This window comes from Cinclus cinclus, chromosome Z, assembly GCF_963662255.1.
Source record: "Cinclus cinclus chromosome Z, bCinCin1.1, whole genome shotgun sequence".
Lineage (NCBI taxonomy): Eukaryota > Metazoa > Chordata > Aves > Passeriformes > Cinclidae > Cinclus > Cinclus cinclus.
In genome coordinates, this window is record NC_085084.1 from 37,839,740 (window position 1) to 37,866,384 (window position 26,645).

At 39.4% G+C, this 26,645-nt stretch overlaps 2 protein-coding genes across 8 annotated transcripts; both read right to left on the minus strand.

Annotated features, from left to right (window-relative positions):
• Window positions 1–738: 738 nt before the first annotated feature.
• GTF2H2 (general transcription factor IIH subunit 2) lies at window positions 739–12,065 on the minus strand. Of its 7 annotated transcripts, none has more exons than XM_062512823.1 (16): window positions 11,813–12,065; window positions 11,642–11,719; window positions 10,645–10,681; window positions 9,980–10,066; window positions 9,142–9,192; window positions 8,684–8,738; window positions 7,803–7,908; window positions 6,778–6,868; window positions 6,526–6,613; window positions 5,862–5,969; window positions 4,700–4,763; window positions 3,736–3,836; window positions 1,799–1,901; window positions 1,478–1,517; window positions 941–1,054; window positions 768–831 (listed from the first exon to the last, which is right to left on the minus strand). In XM_062512823.1, exons 1-16 carry the CDS (start codon window positions 11,866–11,868, stop codon window positions 814–816), a joined length of 1,197 nt encoding a protein of 398 aa, XP_062368807.1. In that variant the 5' UTR covers window positions 11,869–12,065; the 3' UTR covers window positions 768–813. The 7 variants fall into 7 exon arrangements, with proteins under 7 accessions (XP_062368808.1, XP_062368810.1, XP_062368811.1 ...); XM_062512822.1 differs by having other exon boundaries at window positions 3,733–3,836; XM_062512824.1 differs by having other exon boundaries at window positions 739–1,054; window positions 3,733–3,836; window positions 6,529–6,613.
• A 4,370-nt stretch (window positions 12,066–16,435) lies between these two features.
• On the minus strand, window positions 16,436–23,224 carry MARVELD2 (MARVEL domain containing 2). Its single transcript, XM_062513338.1, has 6 exons — window positions 22,145–23,224; window positions 20,539–20,571; window positions 19,302–19,438; window positions 18,327–18,498; window positions 17,866–17,916; window positions 16,436–16,907 (listed from the first exon to the last, which is right to left on the minus strand). Exons 1-6 carry the CDS (start codon window positions 23,222–23,224, stop codon window positions 16,791–16,793), a joined length of 1,590 nt encoding a protein of 529 aa, XP_062369322.1. The 3' UTR covers window positions 16,436–16,790.
• Window positions 23,225–26,645: the final 3,421 nt, after the last annotated feature.

The following is a 26,645-nucleotide window of genomic DNA, read 5'->3' on the forward strand; positions in this document are numbered from 1 at the left end:
TGAACAGACACTGCAAAATGGCAGCCTTGCATTTACCTCAATTTCTTTTCTTCAAAGCTTAGGTAGGGATGGACACTTCCCCTCCTGCACCCACCTTACTGTCTGTTGCTCTAGGGGTTTAGCCAAGAAGAGAAGATGATGTGCAGATCTGTCAATTCAGTGTAGCCTGAGAACCAAACAGCAGCTCTTTTTGTCTTCAATACTGATTTAATTGAACAATAGTTTGTATTAACTCAGGTCTTGGCTTTTTGCAACTTCACTGCCTTTCAGCAATCATACCCTCCTACAAGAAATTGAAACTTAAACCAGACAGCTGCAGACACAGGAGCAATAGAATTCAGTTAGCTCTGAGTTGCACCATTAAAACCTAAAATGTGTTTTCAGCACATTTGTAACAGCTGTGTTTGAGCTGCCTTTCCAAAAGCCAAGATGAATACTCATAATACTTGAAATTAATACATGAAATGTCTACCAATTAATTGCTCGTAAACATCTTTGTTAAATTCTTGCAAAAGAATAATTTGATCTACAGAAATCCACCATCCACCAAAACCAGAAGTTCATAGCAATAGATGTGTAAAATACATTTTCAGGGCTTTTTTTGAACAAGTAATGAAACCAAGATTAATCATCACATTCTCATAAAAACCAGTTTTATCACTTTCACATTTACAAATATACACGTTATTATAATAACAGCTGGAAAAAAACATAGTTCTTCAGACAAGAATAAAAAATAGATACAGATAATTCAAGTATATATTAACAGTAATAAAATCATTAAAACATTAAAGTTTGCACCTACTCCATTGTTCATCCCTCTGTAATCATCTTCTTGTTCAGAGATGCATCAGTTAAAGCGATGGATGAATAAACAAATTAGATTCATGCAAGAATGACAAAGATACAGCAATTTTTAAAAAAATATATGAGATCATACAGACACAGGAGCAGGGTGCTCGTGAATACAGCCAGGACAGCAGTGCAGTGAATCATGAACAAACAGGTCGCACTCCACACAGAATGCATTCTGACACACTTTGCATATGTACACCTGTGGATAGGGAGGGACAGAAAGAAAAATCAAATTAGCAAAAATTATCATTATCATCAGAGCACTACAGTAGAGCAACAGTTATGTCATCAAGAGAATGTAAACAGACTACTGCTAGTGTCACGGAAACTCAAGTGAATTAAAGCTTCTGACAACAAATATATCCACAGGCTTGAGCTCAGGTCACTGCAAATGCTTCCAAATGGCTGAAAGTGGAAGCTTTTTCATGCAGCTCCCCAGGAAATCCTTCCCACACTTCTACAGACTCTGCAGTCTAGAAAGTGTGACTGTTTAATACAGAACTCTAGTTAACCATGACATTAACTTTCACAAGTATTTTTCTGATCTTTAGAACATAATCCTAAAGGATCATTATTTCTCAAACCCCTCAATGCAAATTACAACACCATTCAACATACTTACATTTTGATCTTTTATTTCTCCCTGGCAGCCTTGACAATGCCTAAAAGAAAAATTTTATATTTTAACTGAAAAGAAGTCAAGAATGTGTAAATCAGTGTTTAAAAAAAGATCTCACACATGGTAACAATTTATGGCAATTATTTCAGCTATTCAACTGAACACACAGATCATGGAAACTGCAAATATTTCTTAATGCCAGAGGTGCCCCACACTACCCAAATGCTCTGGATCTCCAGCAGCAAAGAAGCTGTTCTTTCTATTGTGACAAAAAAGATACAGGATCCACAAGTACGCTCATTATCACAAATAAGATTTGCCTACCGTTCCCCCTTGTATTCTTCCAGTGGAACTTCCTGAAAGACATCTAAAGGAAACAAGTGATGATAAGACCGAGCCAGGTGAGGTGCAGACACTAATGTAAGACCTGCAAATAAAGACACCAATATTATTACAAGGCAGGATTTACTGAAAAGCTTTCCTGTATCAAATAAAGTAAAAGGGAAAAAGAATATCTTTAATTATGCAGTGGTTGAGAGCTTCTAAGAATTTTAAAAAGTAAAATTACTTGTTCTATTAGCCAAACCTGTAATGCTGTCCAGTTTTACATCCAAAGAACAAGGAAATTGCTCAAATTTCTACTGAAAAGGTTTAACTCAGCCTTTAGAAATACATTTACAACACACAGTGGTGAATTTAGGAAGCTCCTTTTGGTGATGATGGTTCTGCTGTATCACACCACCAGTTAATATGATGCCCTGTTACAAAGCTCTACTACAGCCTGCTATGCTACAACCAAAACCATGTCCCAGCCCTGTTTCAGCAAACACACATCTTCTGGTTTTAAAACAGTTAATTTTTGTCACACTAATTAGCATGTAGCTGTGTTTTGGATCTATGCTGGAAACAGGGCTGATAAGGCAGGATGTTTTCTTTACTGCTGAGCAGTGCTTACACACAATCAAGGCCCTTTCTGCTCTTACTCCACCAGTGAGTAGGCTCAGGGGTGCACAAGGCATTGGGAGGGGACACAGTCAGAACTGCAGTCAACAGTGCACCAAGAGAACAAAGGGATATCCCATACCATGTGGCATCATGGTCAGCCTATAAAGCTGAGTGGAGAAGGCGGAAAGGGGAGAACGCTCAGGGTGATGGCATTTACTTTATCAAGTAACTGTTACCCATGAAGGAGTCCCACTTTCCTGGAGATTCTGCTGATGGAAGTGGTGAATGAATTACTTATTTTGCTTGCATGCACAGCATGTTACAGCTTTTGCTGTAACTACTCAATTACCTTTAGTGCCACCTGTGAGTTTTCTCACTTCTACTCTTCTGATTTTATTCCCCCATCTCACCAGTGGGGAGTGTGTGCGTGTCTGGGGCTGAGTCATCAGCTGGGGTTAGACCATGAGAACAGGTTAGCTGGGATATGGGCTGGAACAAACATCTCCATCACACACTCACAGGTAGTGTAAATGTCTAAACTGCAGCTGTGGAGAATCCACTGCAGATACACAGGATTTCTCCAGTTACACTATTCCCTGCAGGAACAAAACTCATGCTGGCAGAAAAACTTGAAATTAAACTACAATAAAGTGACCCAAGAATATAATTATTTCATCCTCTTACCAAATACACAAATCTTGCTAATACCAATCATGTTTTAGTTACTTGCCTGTACCCCCTCACAATATTAATATTATAAACCATGCTAGTCCTCCCTCCCATCCTCTGTAAGAGCAATGGAGGGAGGCACAGTCCATTAACATTTGCAAGACCAAAGGGCTTCTGTTTAAAACTCTACAGCCTGCCATGTGTCACTATGCAGCCTGCACTTGGGTTCAACTTGGAAATCCTTCATCCACACACTCCTGGAGGTGAGATTACTTCTGTCCTTTAACTCCAAAGCACTGTTTTCATGGCTTTGCACTGAGGACTCTGCAATATGCACGTGTTAAGTTAAATGAGGACTCCTAAGAAGTTACCATTCCCATGTGCATCACCGCTCTTCCCCATTTTGCCTTATATCCATTATACCAATGCCTTATTCCTTATACCAAAGAATATGATACAGCATTACTATTACAGATATGGTCCTGAGAAACACTTGTAGGAAGCTGATATCCCAGGTCACAGAAATGCAGGACTCAAAGCTGAGCTGCCTTTTTACTTTTACTAAGTACAGCTGAATTTTTCTACCTCTCAACTCTCTTACCATGAACTCCTGATTCACCTGCTCACCTTTTCTTGCTACTTACCACAGATTTTGCATTCCACGGGGAGCTCACAGTATTTGGCTCTGCACTGAGGACAAAAATATCCACCCAGTGTAAGACCTGGGTCACTGTTATTTTCCAATTGCCTACAGTAGAAAGAAACAATTCAGCACTTAAGAAATAATACCATGCTACTATGTAACTACAAATAATGCTGTTTTCACATAAAATAATTTTAAAAGTTTCACTAGATTGCATAATGGCTTAATGTGTAAGTGTCAGGAAACAATTGATATGGTGAGATATCAGTGACCACATTTTCCCAAGGAAACAAAGACCAAATATTTCCATATAAAGGAGCCAATTTTTAAAAATAAAGATATGAACAATAAATCCATGCTTGTTTCTTTTTAGACACAAAAATATTCTATATTGCCTTTAAGATGCATGCAGTACTTATTCTTCCAAATGGCACATGCTGCTAGACACTGTTTTATTCTGAAATTCAGACACCTCTATCATCCCGGAAAACAATGATTCTTTTCATTGAGAAGTACACTGGTACAGTCATCAAATGAGGCCTCTATTTTAAACTTCCCTTTAAAGACATGTTAAGAAACATAAAAGTACTTTATTCAGATAATACCCTTTCATCCTCATCATTATCTTTGATAATGAAAATATTAATTAAATCAAGAACTGCATGCAATTACTTTAATACCTTGCGGCACCCGTGTGTCCCAATCACTGTGTAACAGAACTAAGAACCATTTACTACCTTAAAAAAACCTAAATGCAAATTTTAGAACACATACTTAACAGAGGTAACTACGGACACATACTGGAGCTACCAATGGAAATAAAATGTTTACTGGGAAGTCACAACATATGGTTTACTCTTTTTTTCATATTATTTTGCAATACTTTTACTGTCGAGCAGATTTTCTAGATACAACTAATTAATACTGAATTCTTATCAGCTCATTGAATTCTAATCAATGCTACTTACGCCATGCTAAAGGAGGGCTTTGCATCTTGATCAGACAGAGAAGCGATAGTATGCTGAGGAAAACCTGAAAAGAAAAACATCCCACAGTAACAATATTGAACATGCAATAATGTGTCAGTTTCTTACTTCAATGAAGAAGTTCAAAGATTATTCTAGACATTCAGGCCTATCTCTTTCCCATTTGTTATTACAGGAGAACTGATACACTCTTGCTAAGTATCAAATTCTTCCCAAAGATCTCTACATACATCCACACCTCCCTGACTTTACTTTCCCCCAACTGAAAAAATGTCTTTGTTATAGACTTGGTGTTAACTGAAGTGCACTGGAACCCCATTTGTGAAGAATCGTTAAAAAGAAAAATATGTGAAATGGTAGGAAAGCAGAATGAGCAGCATACAAATGTTCACTTAAAGAACAGCTTCTAGCTAAGGGGGAAATATTTTCATATGCATCTATTCAGCCTATGTTCACCTTCCAAGTGCAGTATATGACTACAGGACTTCTTGGAGACTGATATCTTTCTTTCTTTCTAGAATTTGTTTTTTACAGATCATGACAGGTGAGAAGTTGGTTTCTCCAAATGCTACTCAGGCTTTACCTATGAGAAGTAAACCATTTCATTATCTGTATCTAGACTAAAAAATACATACATTCTTATCTATGAAAAGGGTGGATGAAAGTGACAACTCAGTGCTCTACTTTGTAGCATCAGAGCTCCTAATCTTGGTTTAACTCCAAGCTTAAATTTATTGACAAGCAGGAAAAGAAAAGGTACCTAACCTACTTGTTGAAACAACACTCAGAGACAGCTAATCAAAGTGTACTACTTATGGCTCTTAAATCAATTAACAGTTGTAATAGTTGTCTTCTGCAAGAAAAAAAACAGAGGGAGAAATAAAACAGTTTCTCATTCTTCAATTCTAAGTATTAAATTTTTAACAATTACCGTGCCATCAATATTGTTCCACTCTGTTGTTTCCATATTCTATCTAGTAATTTGTCTTAATAAGCTTTATTTAAAAGCTGACTACTTTGTGGAAATGTGCACTGTGTCTTTATTACAATTCTTACTCTTTGAATAGCCTTAACACAGAAGAGGCAAACAAAGGAAAAGACAAAGCAAATCTCGTGCTAGGAGTCTGACAAAACCATATCCTACCCATTCGAATAAGGGAGCACTCAGAAGTTGAACTGGCAGGTGGAGGACTAACATGGTGCATCAACAGTTCCTTGTAATGACTTTCATCTAAAATAACGTGGTAAGTTCCTGTCACAAAGAAATGCCTTACTGTCAGGTTATGAGCAAAAAGAACAAAACATGTACTTCAAATGACAGATAATAACTTTGGTAGAAAACACAATTTATCCAAACATACTCCTAAAAAGCAGCACAGTTAATGCTACAGTAAATTACAAGTTTTAAAACTAGTAATAACAGAATGTTAAATTAGATACTAAGGCACAGAGCTTTTTCTCCAAAATTACACTGTAGTAATGATACTATAAGAATTACCACTGTAGCAATGGATATTAACATGTTACATTGATGAAGATCTACATCACATAGCTTTATATGTGGAACAAAAGGTTTGAAAATACATGTATTTCTTCTCTCCAGAGCTGCAGCTACCAGCTGATAATGATTTCATTTACTACTGTGTATTTTGTATATTTGGGCAATTCTTTAATTTTTTGCCAGCACAATGGAAAATATTTATCCTTAAAACTATCAAAATACAGTAATAAATATACAGCAAATAACTTACTTAGTTTTTATTTTATACCTGTGCTAGTAACATAACTACTGAACTTTAGATACATACCACCAGTTTCTCGGGCAAGTACTGTACAAACTCGAACTTCAGCACTTAGGCCAATGACAGATACTCTGATCTTCACTGCTTTCAAACACTTAAAATAGAAGAAAAAAAGCATACTCAAATTCATGTATAGAGCAAGGAATAGTAAAAGTTTAAAGTCTTAAATGAAAATTAATTGGTGATGACACTGCAACTGCCTGTTTTTCCTCCAGTAGCTTGGATGTTCAATGCAGTAGTCAAACTTCAGTTCTGTACCTTAATTAGATCATAGATGTTGGCTGGATCACATGTCGTCAGACTGCTGAGGACTACCAAAACCTCTCTGCTTGTATGTCCTGGCATGTGCCTAAGGAAAGCACACAGTCAATTTACTTCTGCACACCAAGCTATCTGTACAATAACATCTCCAAGGACCGTAATGTATTGAAGTCAGAAGATGACATGATATGAAGTCCTCTGCAAACTGTGGTAAGATCCTTGTCTGAACACCAGATTTCTACCTTCTGAAAGTCAAACCTTTCCAATATCTAAAATACAGTATTTAGCTGTGCAGTTGTTACCTGATTATTTGCTGTAAGGAATCCTTTGTACCTACAGGTAAAATTCATCTTCAAACTAGCACACTGTAGCAAGTCTTCCTGACTTCCTAAAAAACTCGAATCAGTTTTTAAGCATAAATCCCTTACTTTTAATTACTTCTAGTTCTCAGTTGAAGTCTCTTCCTGCTAGCAATTAAATAGCTTTTCACAGCACTAATTAGTAGCTTTGTTCAGGCAGTGTCTTTAGATGTAATTCTTCATTCAGTCTTCCACAAACTGGGATACATCTCAATAACTTATGTAGCAAACAAGTGTTCTGAATCTATCCTACCTGAAAATTGATCTTTCTAAAGTATACCAAAACTCTCTCAAGATTATTGTGACACCATGCTGTTTCTTTTCCTGTTCTCTTACATTATTAACCCCTAACTCTGTCCTCTCTCATACCTCAGCCCTTCAGTAAAAAAAAACTGCAGTTTTTCACCACAGTATCTACATACCATCATCAACTTGGTTTTCAAGTCACATTTCTTTAAGAGACACACCCCTAAATACAAGCATCTAGTAGTAGAAAATAAACTTCTGCAATACTACAGTATTTACCTTAATGACTTGTATTTTAATCTTATTTAAAGACTCAAGTCAGCATGATGCAAGACACTACTTAGAAAAAATTCTGTCCCTGACTCTCAAAAAAGTCACAGTCACAAAGAAAACAGAAAACTCCATGTATATACTAACTTTAAAGTCTGCATGGCCAAATTTAGGGAATTATATAGAGAAGGCTCTCCACTACAGTTCATATCCACTGCTTTCTTCAGAGCAGTTACATGCTTCTTTGAGTTTCCTGTAAGTGGAAAAAATGCAATCAATTTGACTGATACAACAAGTTAAAGAACTTTTTAAAGAAAGTTTAAATAAATATTTAAACTGTATAAGTAATGAAGTGTACTTGTACAACAATAGGGACTGGTTTCAAAGTGGAATGGGTCTGTATTTTTCCTTAGAAATTGGTATTTTGATCAGAATGCAGAAAACAGTAAAACAGACTTTTACTTTACAGGCACTCAGGTGCTAGAAAGTTTAGAAGCCAAATAGAATAAAATCACAGTTGGGTATCACTAAGCACTCAATATGAGCGCACTGTGTCTCACAAACAAAAAAAGAGTTTTGTTTCCTCTGTTATCCTCAAAGTATGATTCAAAGATCCTCAATTTCCTCAATGAAACCTGCTGAAACCACAGAGGCTGGTGGAACAACAGGCAGGATCCAAACGAACCTTGACCTCTTAACATCTGATCAGATCTCAGAAAAAAATAGATGTCATATGACATACAAAATTAACAAGCACGGTAGAAAATTAACTGTGAGGGGAACAGAACATATCTGAGTTGCATTCTGGTTGAGACTGGATTGCAAACAAGCATACAATGACAACTCTGGATCAAAGCTGATCCAAACGCAGATGATGGTTTCAGACAACTTGCAGTAATTTGTCTTTCAAATTAAAACTAATTATGAAAACATAACTTTATTTTCAGCAGTGTATCAGGCAGAACTTATAACACCAATGAAAAGGACAAAAACATCTGCAATTTAAGAAAAGAATACTACTTCCCTACCTGAGAGTTCTGTCATTTTTTCTGCTCTTTTACTCTTGGTTACAATTAAGCCAATCTGAAAAAGGGGGAAAAAAAAAAGACAAAACTTGTCTTAGAAAGTTTTACAATGAGTTTACTTAGAATTTTGTTACACTTTTTTGACTTTTTTTATGGACCAGAATTGTTTAACCATGTAAGTCTAGCCAAGTTTTACTTGAAGTGTAACAACAGCAGCCCAACGATGCATCATTTACAACACTCCCATATTTTCATTACTACTGCCAAAAGGTACAAAAAGAAATCTCACTAAATTCTAAATGCCTAGCAGAAACAGGCAGAAACAAGAATTTCACTTGACTGATGAAGAAAGGATGGGAAAGTACACATAAACTGAAAATAGTTTACTGTGGAGTGTTATAACCAAAACTACCTTTTAAAATATTTTTTCTGTTATTTGTTTCCTGCACTGTTCTACATACCTGACTAATAGGATTCTGGTCAAAGTACTCTTCAACAAAATATTCCAGTAACTATAAAGAAAAGTTAAGACAGTTAAAAACTAATTATACTTTTATTGCACATGCATTAAGTAGATGCAAAACATCAAGTATCGCTAAAAAGCAAATCAAAGTATTTGGGTAACAAAAAGGGGCAATGAGCCTTTCCTTTCCATTCTTCTTTCACCCTATCCCTCCCTCTTCATCCCATGTAACTAATGAAATGCAGATTTCAGAAACTACACTCCCCTTATTTTATTCCATGTCCTATGTTGACATTCTAGACTCCTGCTGGTTGAAATGGAGGCTTTCAATACACCAAAAAACACTAAATGTTACAAAACCACTAAAATCCAGAAGACTATACAGAACATGATAAACACAGTTCAAGTCCTGCACAATCTGAAACAGCAATCCAGTTAAAGTCTCATCTAGCATCCCTTCAAATAAGAATTCATAAAAAAACCCAACTGTAAGAAAAAACATATAAACCAATTCTAGATGTGTAATGAAAACATATTGTCCCCTTATTACGGGCAACACTTAATTTCCACATAATTTCCAAATATGTCTTCCCATAATATACCTGTACAAAGTATTTTTCCTGTCAAGAAGTACACGTACAACGCAAAATAACGCCACACAGATTTTACTATTCAAAAACAGTGACAGATTAGCAACAGAAGCAATGAGACAAATGTAGGAATGAGAGATGAGGCTATGCACATACAGGAGACTGCAATTCTTTGAAATGCAAAATGCAACAAGTTTATAGAGAAACAGTGTCTCAGTAAGAAAAAACTTTTGAGTGCAGGAATACCTTTAGAGTGCAAGTAAGTCTGTTCGGTTTTAAGTCCTGGTCCTCCATTGTTCTTGATCCATCAACAACCACATAAAGGTGACGCATCTGCATTTCCACCATATGTGAAAATCACTCATAGAGTACATATTGAAATGAATTCATTATTCCATTTACTTAAAAAAAAGCCTCTACTTCCTCCCTCTAACAGGGAAAATTGAATAGATTGGGAGATGCAATTAACATCAATTGAAAAGTAATGCATTCTTCCACTTTTTCCTTTTAAAAAAAAACCCTCCCCTGAAAAATGCACACTGTTCTTCTCCTCATCATAAACTACAAAACATGCATAGTTTGAACATTCATGTCTTCATCTGAAGAGCTCAGTGCTGTACAAAGCAATGTGGTTATTTACATCTCATTTCCATTATGTTCATTCTTCACGTGAAGAAAAATGGGACAGTGTGAGCACATGTGGTCTGACTTCTGCTGCCAAAAACACCCCGTGTGTCACATCCACACTAACAACAAAGAATGCTTAGAAAAATAATAAAAAAACAGTGGAAGCCACAAGGTTTAGTATGAAGTATGATTGGCTAGCAGACGTGTATTTCAGACCTGAAATACCACCTCTAGCCAAAACAGTTTTGGAATAAGGACAGAAGAAGATTAAGGTATTAACATACCATTCCAAGCCGAACTTGTCCATGGTGTTCATAGAGTCTAACAAAACACAGAAGAATTTAAGTCAAATTCAAACGAGTGTATGGCTCCTAAAACAAAAGTCCAAACAAATCTAATACTAGAGTTCTGGCAAAAATTTAGAAGCAACAAACTGCAGACACTTATTCATGCTGAAAAACCCCACAGCTCAATCATGGATTTTGCAACTCTCAGAAAATAAGTAAGAACTATTTCTTACTACCAGGTTTAATGAAGCTTTAAAATTTTATCCAAATTCAACAAATCAAGTTCAAACATAACTTGAAATAATGCAAAACTTAGGTTTTTTTTTTCTAGAATTTTTTCTGAAATTTTAAACAGAAATCTGTAGCCATGATTCCAGAAGCCAGATTCTGTTGTGACAGGACAATGGGCAATGTTTTTAACTAAAAGACAGTCGATTTAGATGAGAGATAAACACGTTTTTACCATAAGGGTGGTGAGGCACTGGAGCAGGTTGCCCAGAGAAGATAGGGATGCCACATCCCTGGGTAAGTTCAAGGCCAGGTTGGATGGGGCTCTTAGCAGTCTGGTCCCATGAAAGGTGTCCCTGCTCATGGCAGATTGGAGTGACATGGTCTTTAAGGTCCCTTCCAATCTAAGTTATTCTGTTTTTTAATTTTTTGATATACAAATCTGTGATTTGTACATTTAAAGAAAAGGAAGACTCCTCTAAGCTGTGCAGATTTTAACCGCAGTGCTCTACACTGTTTCATCAGATCAAGACCTGTAGCTTGCATACACAGGGGATACATAGCTTGTGTACATTCAGTGTTTAAAGACAAAAATTAATTTTTGACCATTTTTCTGACATGCACCTGCCCCTCAGAAGGAGAAAAGGGCATAAAAACATCCTGCAGGCATGCTTTATGCTTAATTCATCCCACATGACCCACTTTCAGGATGACCCAGCCCTTATAACCAAGTCAGTGTTAGCAGGCTCGTGGCCACACCAAGTACCTTTTCCTCTTTGCCTTGAAGAGAATGTCCTCGATGGTTGCTTTCAACGACCCGGATTCATCTTCCTTAAGAATTTCCCTACGCAAAACAGACTGTTACAGAGGGCAGAAGGGAGATTTTTCCCTCCTCTTTCGCCAGGAAGGAGAGAAAGGTGAGGGGGGACGAACACACCATGTTCTTTCGTAGCCTCCTTCCCAGCGTTTGGTCCGCTCGGGCTCGTCATCCATCTCCGCGGGGGCCGAGGGAATATTAGGGGAGTTCAGGGGAGATGAGAAGGTTCAGGGGTGCCGAGGAGGACTGCGGGAAGAAGACCAGGGTGAGAGGGGATCTGAGGGGAGCCGAGGGAGACTGAGAGTGAGAAGGGCCGAGGGGGGCTAAGGGCAGCCGAAGGGAGCTAAGAGAATGCGAGAGGGGGGGCCGAGGAAGGCTGAGCAGAACCACAGGACACAGAGCGGAGCCCCGGCCGCGCCCGCCGCCAGGCCCTGCCGTCCCGGACACGCTGCAGCCCGCCCTCTTCCGCCGCGGTGCGCCGCCAAAACGTCCCGGCCGCCGCCCGGGCCGCGGAGCGACCGTGCCGGGAAGGTTCCGCTGTGTTTTCCACAACATCATCGAAATCCTCCAAAAGCGCCGTCATGGAGAGGATGAGCGCCTCGGGAAGACGTCTGACGGAGACATTGATGGAGAGGACGAGCACCTAACGGAGACATGGCTCGCCGGGCTCTTGCCTCCCTCCGGGCACAGCCGCCAGGCTCACGGCACTGCCCGGGTCCCGGTGGCACTTGGGCAATCAGCCCTAGCAATTTCGGCAATTAGCGGAAGAACGCTGGAGCCTGGAAAAAAAACCACTGGATTTTAACACGGTTATGCTCATATGCTGGTTAATGAAGGCAGCCATCTGTCACCCTACCAGCAAAAGCAAGAAGTTTAAGGTATTTTGATGCTAAGTAATTATGTTTTCCATCTACCTAAAAAGAGTTCGTGAGTATTCAAGTCACCAAGAGTTTCCATTTCATAAGCACCACAGTAAGGATTAGCTCAGAGCTAGCTGAGCTAATTGCCGATTGCTCTGCAGAGCGATTAAAAGTTTACTGGATACAGTGGAATTATGCCAAGACTGGGCTTCAGCTCCTGAATTACAGGAAAGTTACTGAACATCCGTTTCTAAGGAGCCTCACTCTGCATCCAAGTAAGACAATGCACGAGGAAGAAAACACGTAAACAGTAGTAGCAATTCTTGAAACAGGAGTGAGGCAAAACGAACTGCTTCTGTACCCTTCAGTTTATTGCATTTATCAGGAGCATTGTATAATTATTATGAAAAGAGAAATTAATTAGCTTTCAGTTAAACCATACCTGGGAAAAACCAGTAACTTTTTTGAAGGAAAGCAGTCTGAAGACGGGAAAAGAGGAATTCTTTGAAAAGTCAGGATTTGCTTCTTGGAACTGAAATAGTTGTATTTTGACCAACTCCCATTAAAACATACACCATCTTTTCTTTAGCAGGAAAAAGTCCAGTTTATAGAACATTGAAATGAAATGTCTTAAAGCTAAGGATCTGAATAAAAGAAATGAGAAATGAGACTTCTTTCAGAACAGGAGTATTTTTTATTCTCAAGACCAAGAATTTAAGTGCTTGACTGGAACACAGGATACAAAGTAATTTTGTAAAACTTGATTGTACCAGTGCTTGAACTCCCACCACAATTTTGAAATTAAATAACATACTGGATACCTCCTTTTGTAATTTCAAAGCAATCAGGTTTTTCATTGCTATGAGCATTTGTAGTAAATATTCTGTCACAAAAGCTGTTGCACAAGTCAAAATTTTGGGTACATTTGTCAGTCACTTCTTTATCTGGCCTGAAAAAAACGTATAGGTTAGTAAACAGTATGCCAGTCTTGCCACAGTTATTTTGATCTCGGATATCCAATTGCTTACAAAGACAAGAAGAAACACAAATCCAGTTTAAAATTCAGGTTTTTTAAAAAACTAATTTAGAAATTTAGAAATTAATTACAAAATAGTATTTTTAGAAATACTAAGAATCGTGAGCATCTTGATTTGCAGATCTGTGGAGCCAGACGAGCATTTTCTAAGAGGAAGACTGAGGGATAAAACTTCCTGTTGTATACACTCAGGGTTTGAGGACAGGCTGTAATTAAAAGCAAGCTCAGTGATGTAAGGCAATACGTCTTGGCGATTAATTTATGTGTTGAACTACCTTCTGCAAAAACCCAGTCACATGGGTAAGACCAGACAGCACACCGTTAACACATACATGCAAAAATGTAGATTCAGAGCTGAGCCTAGAGGGACTGCACAGAGAGATTGAGGTGATCATCATCTAAAAACTTCAGTTTTGTCTGGAGTATGCCTTCTATTCTTCAAGAGTATCAAGAGGCCACTTTCCTTGATGGTTCTTGCATAACTCAGATTGAGGGATTCCACCACCACTTTCCTCCTAATTTCTGTCGTGCTCCAATTTGCTTTAGCTTCCAGCCATTCTTTCATTAATGTCAATTTCTCTGAGAGATGAACATGTTAGACTAATCTTAGACTACCAGTTTTTCTCCAGCACATCTGCAGCATTGTAGACAAGACACTTTTCAGTTGTCCATTGGTAGGTTAGAGCAAAACCAGCACACAGATTCTACACATCAGAAGTGCTTTAGCAGCCCTGAGGCCTGTAACAGACACAGGACTGGGCAGGTAATTTTCTGTAATGGTTGCAACATGTTGCTGCAGCCTTACGATGGCCTGCAGTACACCTCAGGATGGTATCTTACTTCTGTCATGCCCTACATCAATCCTGTTTGGAACCCAAAAGGTAGGCAGAAGGGAATATTTCTCTCCCAGCTTCTCTTCCCAATATTTGGAAAATCTACTTGGCCACACCTGTGGCATCCTGCTGGGAAACACAAGAATCCACATGTTGCTGCTTGATCCCCTCATTCCAGGCACAGATAGGGTGTTCCCTTTTCCAAATCCATTTGTTGGAAACTTTGCAGGAAAGAAGCAGCATGATGGTTCTCTGCAGGCTATGCAGATACTGTCTGAGGGACCAGGAGCCAGTTTGTTGAAGACTGAAACTCAGACCACTGTCAAAAGGAGCCTGGAGCTGGGTCTCACTGTCCTACAGAAAGAAGGCCTCTTAAGTGTGCAGACTGTGAATCTTCCAAACAAAACATCAGTCATGTTATTGTTAGCACTTTATGAACAGCAGTTGATCCTCAAACTTGTACTAATCTTCTGTTATCAATGCAATGCCCAGAACTCTGAGAAAAACCAAGAAACCTGGGTGTACAGTGAGAGGTCATTTATTTACATTGTGGAGATTTGGTCAAGGACTTCTCTTACAAAGAACAATTTAACAAGTATTCAGCACAAGTACGAAAAATTTGCCCATCTCCTTTATAAAGAAGAGAGGTTTCTCCTTTGAAATGAATACAAAGCAGAACCAGAGAGAAAGGCACTGAAAAAAAAGAGAGAGAACAAGGCATAAGCACTGGCTGTCATCTCTTTTCAGAATGATGAAAATACTGAGGCACCATCCAGGCAGATGAGACTGGGGCTTTGAAATGAAGAGGTGCCAAATTTTCAAATTCTCTCTGTGCTCCCATGGCATCTTGTGCTATTTACTTCATCTACTAAAGGTTTTGGAATTAAGTGGCTGATAAAACTGGCATGTCAATTTTAAAAATATGGAGGTGGCCATCAGGATTGCAGTGTAAATGATAAGGGCTGCAAAACCAGAAGGGCTACAATGGTCAGAGTGAGGTATTTTAATATATTTCCAGCAGCAAAGAGCCATGATCACACTGAACTGGAAATGGATCTCCTGATGTTGTTCCTTGAAATTAAGGCAGTAGTTAAAATTTTTCTTTCAAAGAAAAAAAAAACAAATCACTAACAAAAATTTGCAGTAACTGTAACCAGAGCACCTTTTTCGAACAAAATGTCTTTAGAAAAAATAGAGTAATATGGCTACACTGGTGGGTTTAATATTAAAAACATATTTCAGAACAGACAAATTGCAGTCATAGAAAACTATACAAAAACTATCAATGCTGCTTTCAATTTTAGTAAGTAAAAAAAGTTAATAAAGTAAATAAAGATATGAAAAAGGATATAAAGACTAATTTTACTAGTTTATGAAAATACTTGCACATACAAACCTATCCCCAGCATAATATCCCCAAAAAATACAAAACTATATATAGAATTTATGCAAATATGCTCTGGAAAGTATATCTTTTAATACATTTTACCTGGCCTTAAAGAGGATACTAGCAATTTATACTTTTAATGAGAATTCATTTTGCTGTACTTACTCTCTGAATGCCAAGTTCACTAACAGCTGCTGCACAGACAAAATGTCCTGTTACTTGCTGAAGAAGAGTGAAGCCCTTAAACACACGTACCCCTAACGGCATGATCCAGCAGGCAGGCAGAGCACACTGACCTACAGCAACACTAATGGAACATTTAGATGTCTCATTCTGTATCTCTGTTCCTTTAAAGCCAAGTATAGATTTGTTGCATCATCTCTGAAGAGGGCAATACAAAAACCAAACCCAAGTTCCCCACCCCCAGTTGCTTAAATAAGAAGCTAGTTTTCCTCTCTTGCTGGGCAAAATTCAGGATGATTTCTGGTATAATGTACAGCATTTTGAAATATAATACAAAAATTCTTATTAAACTAGCTTCTGAATTGCTCAAATTATTCAATACAATCAGGCAGTGCATAAAACCCCACACAGAAAGAGCAGCTCATTAAGATGTCAGATGGAAATAAATCCAAAATTGTTAACAGCATTTCTGTGCAAAGTTTCCACAAGGTATTTGGAAACTGCTTTCTCTGGTAGGCTTTGCAAGTTTGCAAATGAAGTATTTTCAAATAACGTATTCATATTTAAGAGGCTAGGATTTGTACTAATGAAAGCCGCATGTTAGCAGAGGTTTCCTAATTTATAACTTCAGTTACAATTGGATCTGCATACAAAACCTATCAGTAACGAACAACATCCAAATATATGACAGTGATTAAGTAATCCCCATAAGTGTACTCTTCAAAGAATGAATAAATAGGTTAAAATACGCATATTGATTTTAAAAACAGAAAACAGTATCCATGAAGAGAAGGCATTGCTAAGTTTCTACATTCCAATTCATAACTTTATCATAGTCCTGAATTCGTTGTTTTATGTGAGAAAGCTTATTCTTCAGATATTCACAACGCTCCTTCTTCTCCAGAAATGCAGGATCCTGCCAAAAATACGAAAAACCTTTACATTAATATATTGGCTTTCAGACTCTTCCAAGCATAGTCTATTACCAACTATTTTCTTGGCTAAAAGGACAGTATTTAAATATTCTCAAAAAAACCCAAAAGAAAACAAAAAACAAAAACAAAAAAAACCCCACTCTTTTTCCCTGGCCCTTTCTTATTGCCTGTTTCCCCTTCCCTCATGAAAGGCCAGAAGAAAATGTTCTGCCTTTACATGCTGTAGTTACTCAGTAAATAGAGCTGTTTTAAAAGAGAAATCTGCAAATGCAAATGACATCATACTACTTAGATTTTATAATTTAGATTTTATACATGTATTTGTTGTACATGCAATAAACCCTTCCACTCCCCCCCAAAAAAGGCAATGAAGACAACTAAGATCAACACAAACTCTGAATTCCATGGAGAAAAAAAACCCTGTATTTGTAACGCATAATATTCTTGATAGGACTTAGATGCCTGCATTTAAAAATTACAGCAAAACCTCTTGGATTACACTGAAAATTACTTTTTGAAAGTGTTTAAATTCTATGCCTCAAAAAATACAAAACTTCTTCAATAGTAAGACTATGATTTCTGTTTTTATCCATGGCTGTGTCAGTCAGTGAATACAGCTGAACTAATCTTCTGAGTGCAGAGTGCTAAGAGATGAAGCATACTCTCAGGAGATGAAAACATTCAACTCTTGGTTTGGGCTTGTGGTTTGGGGTTTTTTTCCCCACATGTGTCTACTGGATTCATTATTCTCAAAAATGCTTGTTGGTGTGAATGTATGGGTTGTGTCCTAACTTTGCAGAAGTTTTAGAAGACAAAATACACACAGCACTACAGGTACCCTGAGATACAGCAATCTGCCTAGTGTCAGAAGTATTGGCTATTTACACTCTCTTTGGTAGTCATTAGATTCAATAGCAATGTAAATCTAAAAACACTTACATTTTTCTTCTTCTTGTATTCTTGCAGAACTTTTGATATCCTTTCCTGTTCCTAATGAGAAACCACAGATTTTTAAACTTTGAGTGTGCTCCATATATTAATGTAAATTCTACAAAATACTCAGAATTCCTATTTGAGCAATATCTTGCAGTTATAACATTTTAGATGTAAATATTGTATTTGAGAAATAAAAAAATGCATCAACTGTGACTCACTGGAACTTAAAAGCTACTAGTATGAAACAAAGAAACGAAACCCACAGAAAACCATGTACACATCTTAAATTGAACTTGGTATCTCTAATTAATGCCCAGAGATGATGCAATGTACCGAGAAACATCCTCTCACACCAGGTCACAGCCAGCATTAGAAAACGTTGTGCCCTAGCTGAAGACAGTCAGAAACTGCCTAATGCCACCTAACACAACTATTTTCCATGAGCCCATTTAACAGATACTTACATATATGCTTTCAGGATGGTGTGGAAGCTGTTTCAGCAATGCATCCAGCTCATCAAACTTTTTTAATATACCATGAACTTCCATAGACAGTTCTTTATACTCAGCAAACTGATCATTGAATACTGCTTTATACCGGTCTCTCATTTCATTTGTTTGAATTACAGGGTATTTCCTGGGGGAAAAAAAAAAAAGAATTAGTTTTAGAGATACAACTTACTAACAACATTTAGACTCTTCATCTTGACAGTGTATTTCCATAGTTTTTGCTAATCTCATAACCTGCTGAAATGTGCATGTCCGTAAAGTGTTGAATGGCAGTATAGTTGACGTTAGTATAGAGACTGATGTAACCTCCTGCACAATCAGGAACACTTAGACCAGGACTGTGTGCAGACAGCTTTTGATATCTCCAAGAATGGAGACTCAGTCTCTCTGGGAAACCTGTGCAAACCCTCAAAGAGAAAAACATTTTTCTAATGCTCAGGTGAAACCTCCCTTGTTTCTATTTGTGCCCATAGCAAATAGTATAAAAACCAATTTCTTATATCAGACTTGGAAAGCCCTACCCCTTTAAAAGGGACCACATTACAAATCCAGTACTTAGAAAGTCTGAGAGTAGTCAAATTTCAGGCCGTAAAAAGGCAACTTCCCACGAATTTTAGTTTTTTCCTCTAGTATCTCTATAGAGGTCTTCTGTTCTTTTGGCAGTTAATGTACTTGCTTGATTATGACATTTTGCTTCAACATTTGAGGTTTGTGTGGGTTTGGTTTTTAATTAAGACTCCTTATTTATACTCACTGGTCTTATGCCACTGATATCAGCCCATCCTCTCTACTTTTTAACTACACAATTACGAGTTCCCATAGCACGTTGAATGGGAGAGAAACCACAAGTGTATATAGGAGAAATGCAGAGTGAAAAACATTATTCAAGTATTGTCCACTAAGTTGGTCCGTCAAAATCAAGTCACTTACGCTAAATAGTCTGGCATCACTATAGGTTTAGGAATGTGGCCTGCAGGTATATGACCATTAAGTAGCTCTGGTTTTCTTTCCAGTGATTTGAGCTGCCTGTAACTGATTTCTTCCCTTGGTCTGTCATCACCTTCATACTGTTTTAAAAGAGAAAGAATTTATTCTTAATTAAATCAGTTTTACATCAGAAACACAAAATACACAACTTTAGGATGGAGATGTATGTACTGAGCAGCAGTAGAAGCAAATCACAGATATTTCTTACAACTCTTATTGTAATTAGAAAATCAGTTTGGTAAGTTACAGTAATGCTTCTCACAGCTTTTTCTTCCGTTTGTCCTAACAGCAGGACAGATAAATACTTCTGGAGGTTTGGAAAGATTTATTTGCATGTCCTTAAAAAATAGTGTAAGGAAGTTTCCTTCTGTATTAATTTAATTTGTGAATGAACTGGAGTAATTCAGTTCTTTGGAGTTCCCTTTTCTCCTTGTTTCCTACTGCACAATTCATCCCTTGATCCAGAAATAAAAACAATTAAAACACAAACAAAAGGATCCCGATCCAGTACTGAATCAACAGAGAAAACGGTGGTAGAAAATTCACAGTGTCTAACCGGAGACATTTAAGGCTGGAATTAATAAATCATAATTTCTCTGGAAACTCTATGCAATCTTTGCAGTGTATGCAATGACACTTTGTGTGGCTGAAACACTAACATTGTTGATGCTTTAGAACTGGAAAGGGGGTCTTTGCAGCAGTCTCAGAGACCAAGGAAGAACCTCGGCTCACAGGGCACCTACACTGTGCTTTCACTGGCTCTCTTGCAAATTAAGTACATAGACAGAAGTAGAAGTCTCAAAGAAGAAGGAAGGAGAGTCTCAAACTATCAGGCATCAGACGACTGCTGTTTTAGTCATGTCTGCCAAACTCTGTGATAAATGCTACAGAGCTTGTCACCTCATAGAAAAGGGTAAAAGCATATGGAGAGGCAGCCATCACATCTGCTATTTTACAATTTTATAGATTTTATAACCTAGCCTAACTAGAAGTAAGTTCTTTACAAACTCTTTTTGAATCTTCTAGGCAGGAGACTGCTGTCCAAACTAACTTTAAAAATTAAACCTAATCTCTTTGGGGTCAAATAGAAAAAAAAATTAATAAATAAAAAAATAGCCACGAGGGAAAGAATAACCATTTAGAATTTCAGTAAAAAGAGAAATAAATTCCTATTTCCTACCTTCTTTTCTGGAAAAGAGGATTGTGTTTTCATCTATAAAAAAAAAAAAGGAAATAATTAACTTTTATTTTCAGCAAAAACAGTATGGATAAGCACAGACTCCTAAAATTTAAACGTTTTCAAAATCATACTGTACAGAAAATTACATTTATATTTAGGTATGAAATTTAGCATAAGGAATATTTTCAGATCCACTAATCTAAAGACTGTTGTTTGAGGAAAGCAACCACCTAAACCCCAGAACAGCAGGATTTCCCAGAGCACAGCTGTAAGGAACAGGTTGCAGGAAATACTCCATGCACTTCTCAAGCTCCTTTATTATTATTTCACATTCCAGACCACAGAGTTAGTTAACTCACTAACACTCTCAGCCTAATTCATTGCCTAGAACATACAACAGAGCACTAACTGGTAGCTCAACCTGCAGATGTTTTGCACATCACTCTCCAGAGTAACCTCTATTATCAAAGTATTCCCTTTAAAAATGTTTAGTAACTGGACTAAAGTAACTTGGATAGTAACAGGGAAGAATGAACACTTTGTGTGTAACTCTGCCAATCACCTCATTCTCGGAGGACATACTATCGGTTAAAAAACTACAATTGAAGAATTAATTAGTTTTCAAAGGAAAAGTCTCAATTTTATGCAAGATGGTGAACGGGAAACCAGTATTAAATGAAAATGCTGCAAATCAGACTGCAGTCACAGAGCAGAGGAAATGCAACTTTAAAGTCTCTCCTTCTAAAATCACTTAAAGGCTGACCCCTCCTTAAGTTAGGTTTATGTTTCACATGCATTAATTTTTATTCTATATTAAGTCTTACTCATTTTTAAAGGGTTTTTTGGTGATGCTTTCAAGTGAAGGAAGTTTTACATAAATTACTTTGAACTCTGTAGGTAAGAGTGTTAAATCTCTACTGTTATAGTTTATAATTAACCAGGCAAATAATGAATGCTTCTGGTATGGGCAAGGCCAGAGATCAGGCAAAATATATGACATGGAAAAGATGCAGCTGACTGAAATTTGAGACATCCAAATCCAGCCAAGGCTGTTACTACTAATATTTGCTGATAACTATTGTGAGGAAAGCTGAAAGGGCATAAAGAAGTTGCTTGGAGTTTTGCTTGCAAAGTAAAAATAACTATTTCACAGTCTTACATTCATTCACAATATCACATGATGTGCTAAATGCACAGTTTTCAAATAAATGCTAGGTGACTTTAAGCCACCTGACCCTGCTGAACAGATGAACATTGTTCATTTTCTCCTTTGTTTGGAAAATATACATTAGGAAGTAGTTAATCAGCTGACTCAAGAAGAGAGCCCAGTATTATGAAGAGAACAGAGCCAGGTCCTTACCCAAGGGGAATTATTAACATTAAAAAAAAATAAAATAAAGGTGTCCAAGACTTTGGATCTGACACCTTAAAAACACTTTTGATTTGACAGCTGCTAATACTGTAAGACTAGTTAAAATTCAACCTCAGGACTATAGATCTACTGTAGTTTTGATTCGACCCTGTCTACACCACTGTAAGATCTTACAGCTGCTCCCTCCCCACCATGTGGTACCCAGTAGGTAGAAAACGATAACTAATGACTTACCTCCTGTTCCATTAATTCCCTGTGCCTCCTGGCCCCTTCGTGCCTCCACAGCTTCAGGGAAACCACCGCGCTAATTAGATACATGATCACCGTGACAAACAAGAAGATGATCGCTGCAGTCTGACCGCCCTCCACTCGGCAAAAAGCCGCATTTATCGGCGTCTTGAACAACTGGTAATAGCAGAGTCCACCTCGGTTGGTATCGTTTACGTACACTATGGCAGCCGACATATACAGGAAGAACAAGACCACATTGATCCCAAATTCGGTCAGAGGCCACCAGTTGGAATCGAGGAGGATAGTTCGGTAGTACATGGACATGCCCAGCACGAGCAGCACTATGGTGACGATCCACGCCATTCCCGCCACTACCAGGATGAAAGGCGTTTTTGGCCCGCTGTAGGAGTATCCCCCATAGGCGCTGCCCGCCCCGTATCCGTAGGGCTGAGAGTACCCGAACATGTTGTACCACTCGTTGTCCTTGTGTACGTAGGCGGTGACACAGGCGAAGACGGCGGCGCCCAGCAGCAGCTCGGCCACGCCGAGGATCCTGAGCAGCCCTGCCCAGGACTTCATGTAGGCGTACCGCTGGTTGTACTCCTCCACCCGCTCGCTGTACGTCTGCCCAGTGCCGGCGCGCCGCTCCAGCGAGCCCAAGGGGTCTCCGGAGGGCAGCATGGCCTCGGCCTCCTTCCGAGAGTTGTAGCTCCCGCCCGATCCCCCGAATGGATCCGTGTAGGAGCCAGGCACCGCCTTGGTCCCGGGCTGCAGCGGGGCGGGAGAGGCAGGCGGCGAGCACTCGACCCCGTCCGAGATGTACCTGATGTCGGAAGCCGTGCTATCCCAGCTGGAGCCGGGGTGGCGTCTCCCTTTGAAGAAGTTCTTCCACGAGTCCGGAATGAACCGCCGAACCGGCTTCAGCTCTGCCGGCCCGCTGGGGCCCGGGCTGGCCCCGCCGGGGCCGAAGGGGGGCTGCAGGGGCAGCGGGGGCGGCGGCGGCGGGGCGGTGGCGGAGCCGGGGCTGGCCCCGCGGGGCAGCGGGGACCTGCCGGGCCTCCCGCCCTGCGAGCTCCGCGACATGGCCGGCGCTCAGCTCGGCCCCGGCCGCTCCACGGCCCCGCTCGGCTCACCCGACGGGAGAGAACTGCAGCGGAGTTCCAAGAGCAGCCGGCGTCGGAGAAGGACGAGTCGGGCGGAGAGCGTCCACTGGCCCGGGAGCAGCCGCTCAACACCTGCAGCGCCCCGGCGGCCTCACCTGCGGCGGCCTCACGGCCTTCGCCCGGGGAGGCGGGAGCTTCCGGCAGGGCTGCCGGGAGTGGCGGGACGGCCCCGGACAGGAGCGGCGGGAGCTTTTCCGAAATCGCGGGGCGCCGGCGGGGCGCGGCCGAGCCTCACAGGAGGGATGGGCACTGTGACTCACAGCGTGACAGAATGGGTCAGGTTGGAAGCGACCGCAGAGGGTCCTGTGTTCCAGTCTCCCTGCTCGGGTGCTCAAGGGAGGGTCATTCTAGAGCACATCGCACAGGATTGCATCCAGACGGTTTGTGAATATCTCCGGTGAGAGAGACTCCGCAGTCTGTCCCAATGCGTGGTCACTCGCACAGAAAGAAAGGTATTCTTCACATTCAGGTGGAACTTAACTTTGCATCAATTTCTGCCCTTTGCCTCTTGTCCTATTGCTTGGCACCACTGAGGATAGCCTGGATCCATCCTCTTGACACCTTCCTACTTTCCCTTTGGGTAGAGACCTTAAGATTGATAAGACCTTAGTGACCTTAGATTGATAAGGTCCCCTCTCAGTCATCTCAAGGCTGAACAGGTGCAGCTTTCTCAGGCCTTCTTGGTAAGAGAGATGCTTCAGTCCTCTCACCAACTTTGTTGCCCTCCCGTGCACCCACTCCAGGAGCTCCATGTTTTTTTTGTACCGGGGACCGCAGAACTGGACACAGCACTCCAGATGTGCCTCACCAGGGCTGAGCAGAGGGGCAGAATCACCTCCCTCAAACTGCAGGCAATGTTCTTCCTAATGCACTGCAGAATTCTGTTTGCTTTCTTGGCCACGGGGACACATGCTGGCTCATGCTGAGCTTGTTGTCCACCAGGACCCCAGGTCCTTCTCTTCAGAGCTGTGCTTCAGTCCCAGCCTGTGCTGGTGCTTGGGCAGTGCCTGGCACGGAGCTGGCGCAGCGATGGCAAAACCCAAGGCACTGAGCAGTCTGTTTGGACAAACCAGCACTTCTCCCATCATTTATCAGATTCAGCAGCTGAAAGAGAAATCTGGTGTGCTGCACCATTGTCTTCTGCAAAGGGCTTTCTACATTCGCCACATAATCTGCAGCTGAGTACAAAACAGCATAAATGATGTAAGAGTTTTATTTACGTTGTCAGTATTGGCTATCAACTTGTTCACAGTATGCTTCAGTTTCTTCTTTTACAAGGTTTAAAATTCCAAACAGTGATTGTTTTTAAGGTATAAATTTTAATAAAACCTTCAAATGCTCACAACTTATCAATCATGGACCCTGGAAACAAACTGTACAAATGCAAAGTAAATAAAAGTGTTAAAGAGTTATTCCTTCATTTAATAAAAAAGAAGGTGTTCTTAAAAAATAAGTTACCTCTGAAAATACCTTTACAGTAGTGTCTTCCTAATATCTTGCATTAAGGAGATCTGACCTAAGAAGAACAATCGCCAGTACCATATTGGGTAGATCAAAATGCACTTAGAATTAAAGACACTGGAAAATAATTAATTCGTATGTTTAGTTAAGTGGTCCTGTTTATGTTTGCATTATTTTGGATACCAAAGTTTTTATATATTTGAAGTGTTTTTCACTTCGTATTTTATCATTTTCATAACATATTTACAATTTGCCTTGAAATAATTATAATAAACCCCTGAAGTCCATAAGCTATGTATTTATCACATAGTTATGATTACATACCTTGAAAAATTAATTAATCCAGATGGTAAAGCTTTAGTTAAGACATAAAACCCTTTATTAGGAGTAATTAACATAGCTTGGTGACCCAGATGTCTAAACACTGTTTTTTGGATTACATACCATACACAGTAATAACCTGGTACTTGCCTCATCATACACATTTCTAAAATGTACTGCTAGCTTTGGCCTTGTTTATTATTGCAGGGAAAAGCTTTTAAAGCCTTTAAAAGGATCAGTAAGCAATGAGGATCTAAATAATAGAGTCTATGGGATTTCCAAAAGGCTTCTCTCCAAGTCTCCTAAAGCAGACTTATTTTGAAAGAAACCTTAAGCTTTAAAAGAAGGCTGAAGCCTAAAATAAGACCTTCACTCTTACGGTTGATAAATAATTAACAGATGGGAAGGAAATGGGAGAAGGGAGTATGAGTTAATGGTTAACTCCTGGAATGGAGGAAGCTTGCCACTGTGGTTCTGCAGAGATCAGTGCTGGGACCTGGGCTATCCAGTATATTCCTAAACGTAACCTTCTGGAAAAAAAGGGAATCTTATGAAGGCTGAGATGAGCAACTTTGCTGCTGATGCTAAGTTAGACAGACCAGTAAGGATGTGGTCTGCCAGAAGAATTCTGCCAGGACTTTATGAAACTGAATGGCAAATACCATCACAGATTTGACGTACACAGACACCTGAAATCCATGCAGTAGAAAAAGAGATGAAGGATTTGCAACATGAGGACCCTGTCTCATGTATTCATAAAGCATGAATATGTCTCACTTCTAATGGGACAGATACTTATTTAATTCTATAAAGTTACTTAAGTTTTAAAGATGTTATTGGTATTTCAAACTGTGAGTTGACACAGGCAAGCAGCCAGAACAGCTACAAACTTGCTGTTAGAACAAAAACAATAAATGTATTTCTATTTACCTTTGTAATGAGGGGATCACCAAAGCAGCACCAGGCAGAGGCACACAAGAAGAGATGGTTCAGTCTACAGGATCATTCGACTGTGGTTCTCAGAGGCTTATAAAGAGTTATTTCCAGCCGCAAGGTCACTTGAGTGATTTACAATCTTTCTCAACAGTCTTCCCAGCTTTAACCCGTTCCTCCCAACACAAACCTAACAGGAAATCTTCCATCTTGGCTATGTGTCTGTGTGATTAGAAGCATATTTATTTACCCACCATATCTATACTCCATTTATGGAGTTTTAGTTAGGCAAGAGGAGAGCAAGTTTGGTTGTAAAGAGCAGCATGAAAAGACATTTTGGCACAAGACAGCTCTCTTGATACTGTAAGGGAGGGACACAACACCAAAACAGGAGTGAAAAACCTTCTGTACCACAATCTATATACTCTGTGCAAGGAAAAATATCAAGATGGCTTTAATGATAACTACACATAAGCTGCTAAAGAATGAATCTAGAAAACAAATAAGCAGGTGGAGTTAATATATATGCAGATCACAAATATAGTGAATTCCCCAATTTCTGCTTTCACTGGATATTAAAATTAAAGTTTTTATCCTTCAATCATACATTTCACCATCAGTGCGAA

What these genes read in the sequence shown, in the direction of transcription:
- GTF2H2 (XM_062512822.1), bottom strand. Translation starts at nt 11,868, where the DNA reads ATGGATGACGAGCCCGAGCGGACCAAACGCTGGGAAGGAGGCTACGAA. An exon ending in ACTTGCCCGAGAAACTGGTG is followed by an intron (nt 5,970 to 6,525) that starts GTATGTATCTAA and finishes TCTTTGTGACAG; the next exon opens with GAACTTACCACGTTATTTTA. An exon ending in GTGCTCCCTTATTCGAATGG is followed by an intron (nt 4,764 to 5,861) that starts GTAGGATATGGT and finishes TTTTCTTTTCAG; the next exon opens with GTTTTCCTCAGCATACTATC.
- MARVELD2 (XM_062513338.1), bottom strand. Translation starts at nt 23,224, where the DNA reads ATGTCGCGGAGCTCGCAGGGCGGGAGGCCCGGCAGGTCCCCGCTGCCC. An exon ending in GGGAATTAATGGAACAGGAG is followed by an intron (nt 20,572 to 22,144) that starts GTAAGTCATTAG and finishes TTTTTTTTATAG; the next exon opens with ATGAAAACACAATCCTCTTT. An exon ending in GTGATGCCAGACTATTTAGC is followed by an intron (nt 18,499 to 19,301) that starts GTAAGTGACTTG and finishes TTTTTCCCCCAG; the next exon opens with GAAATACCCTGTAATTCAAA.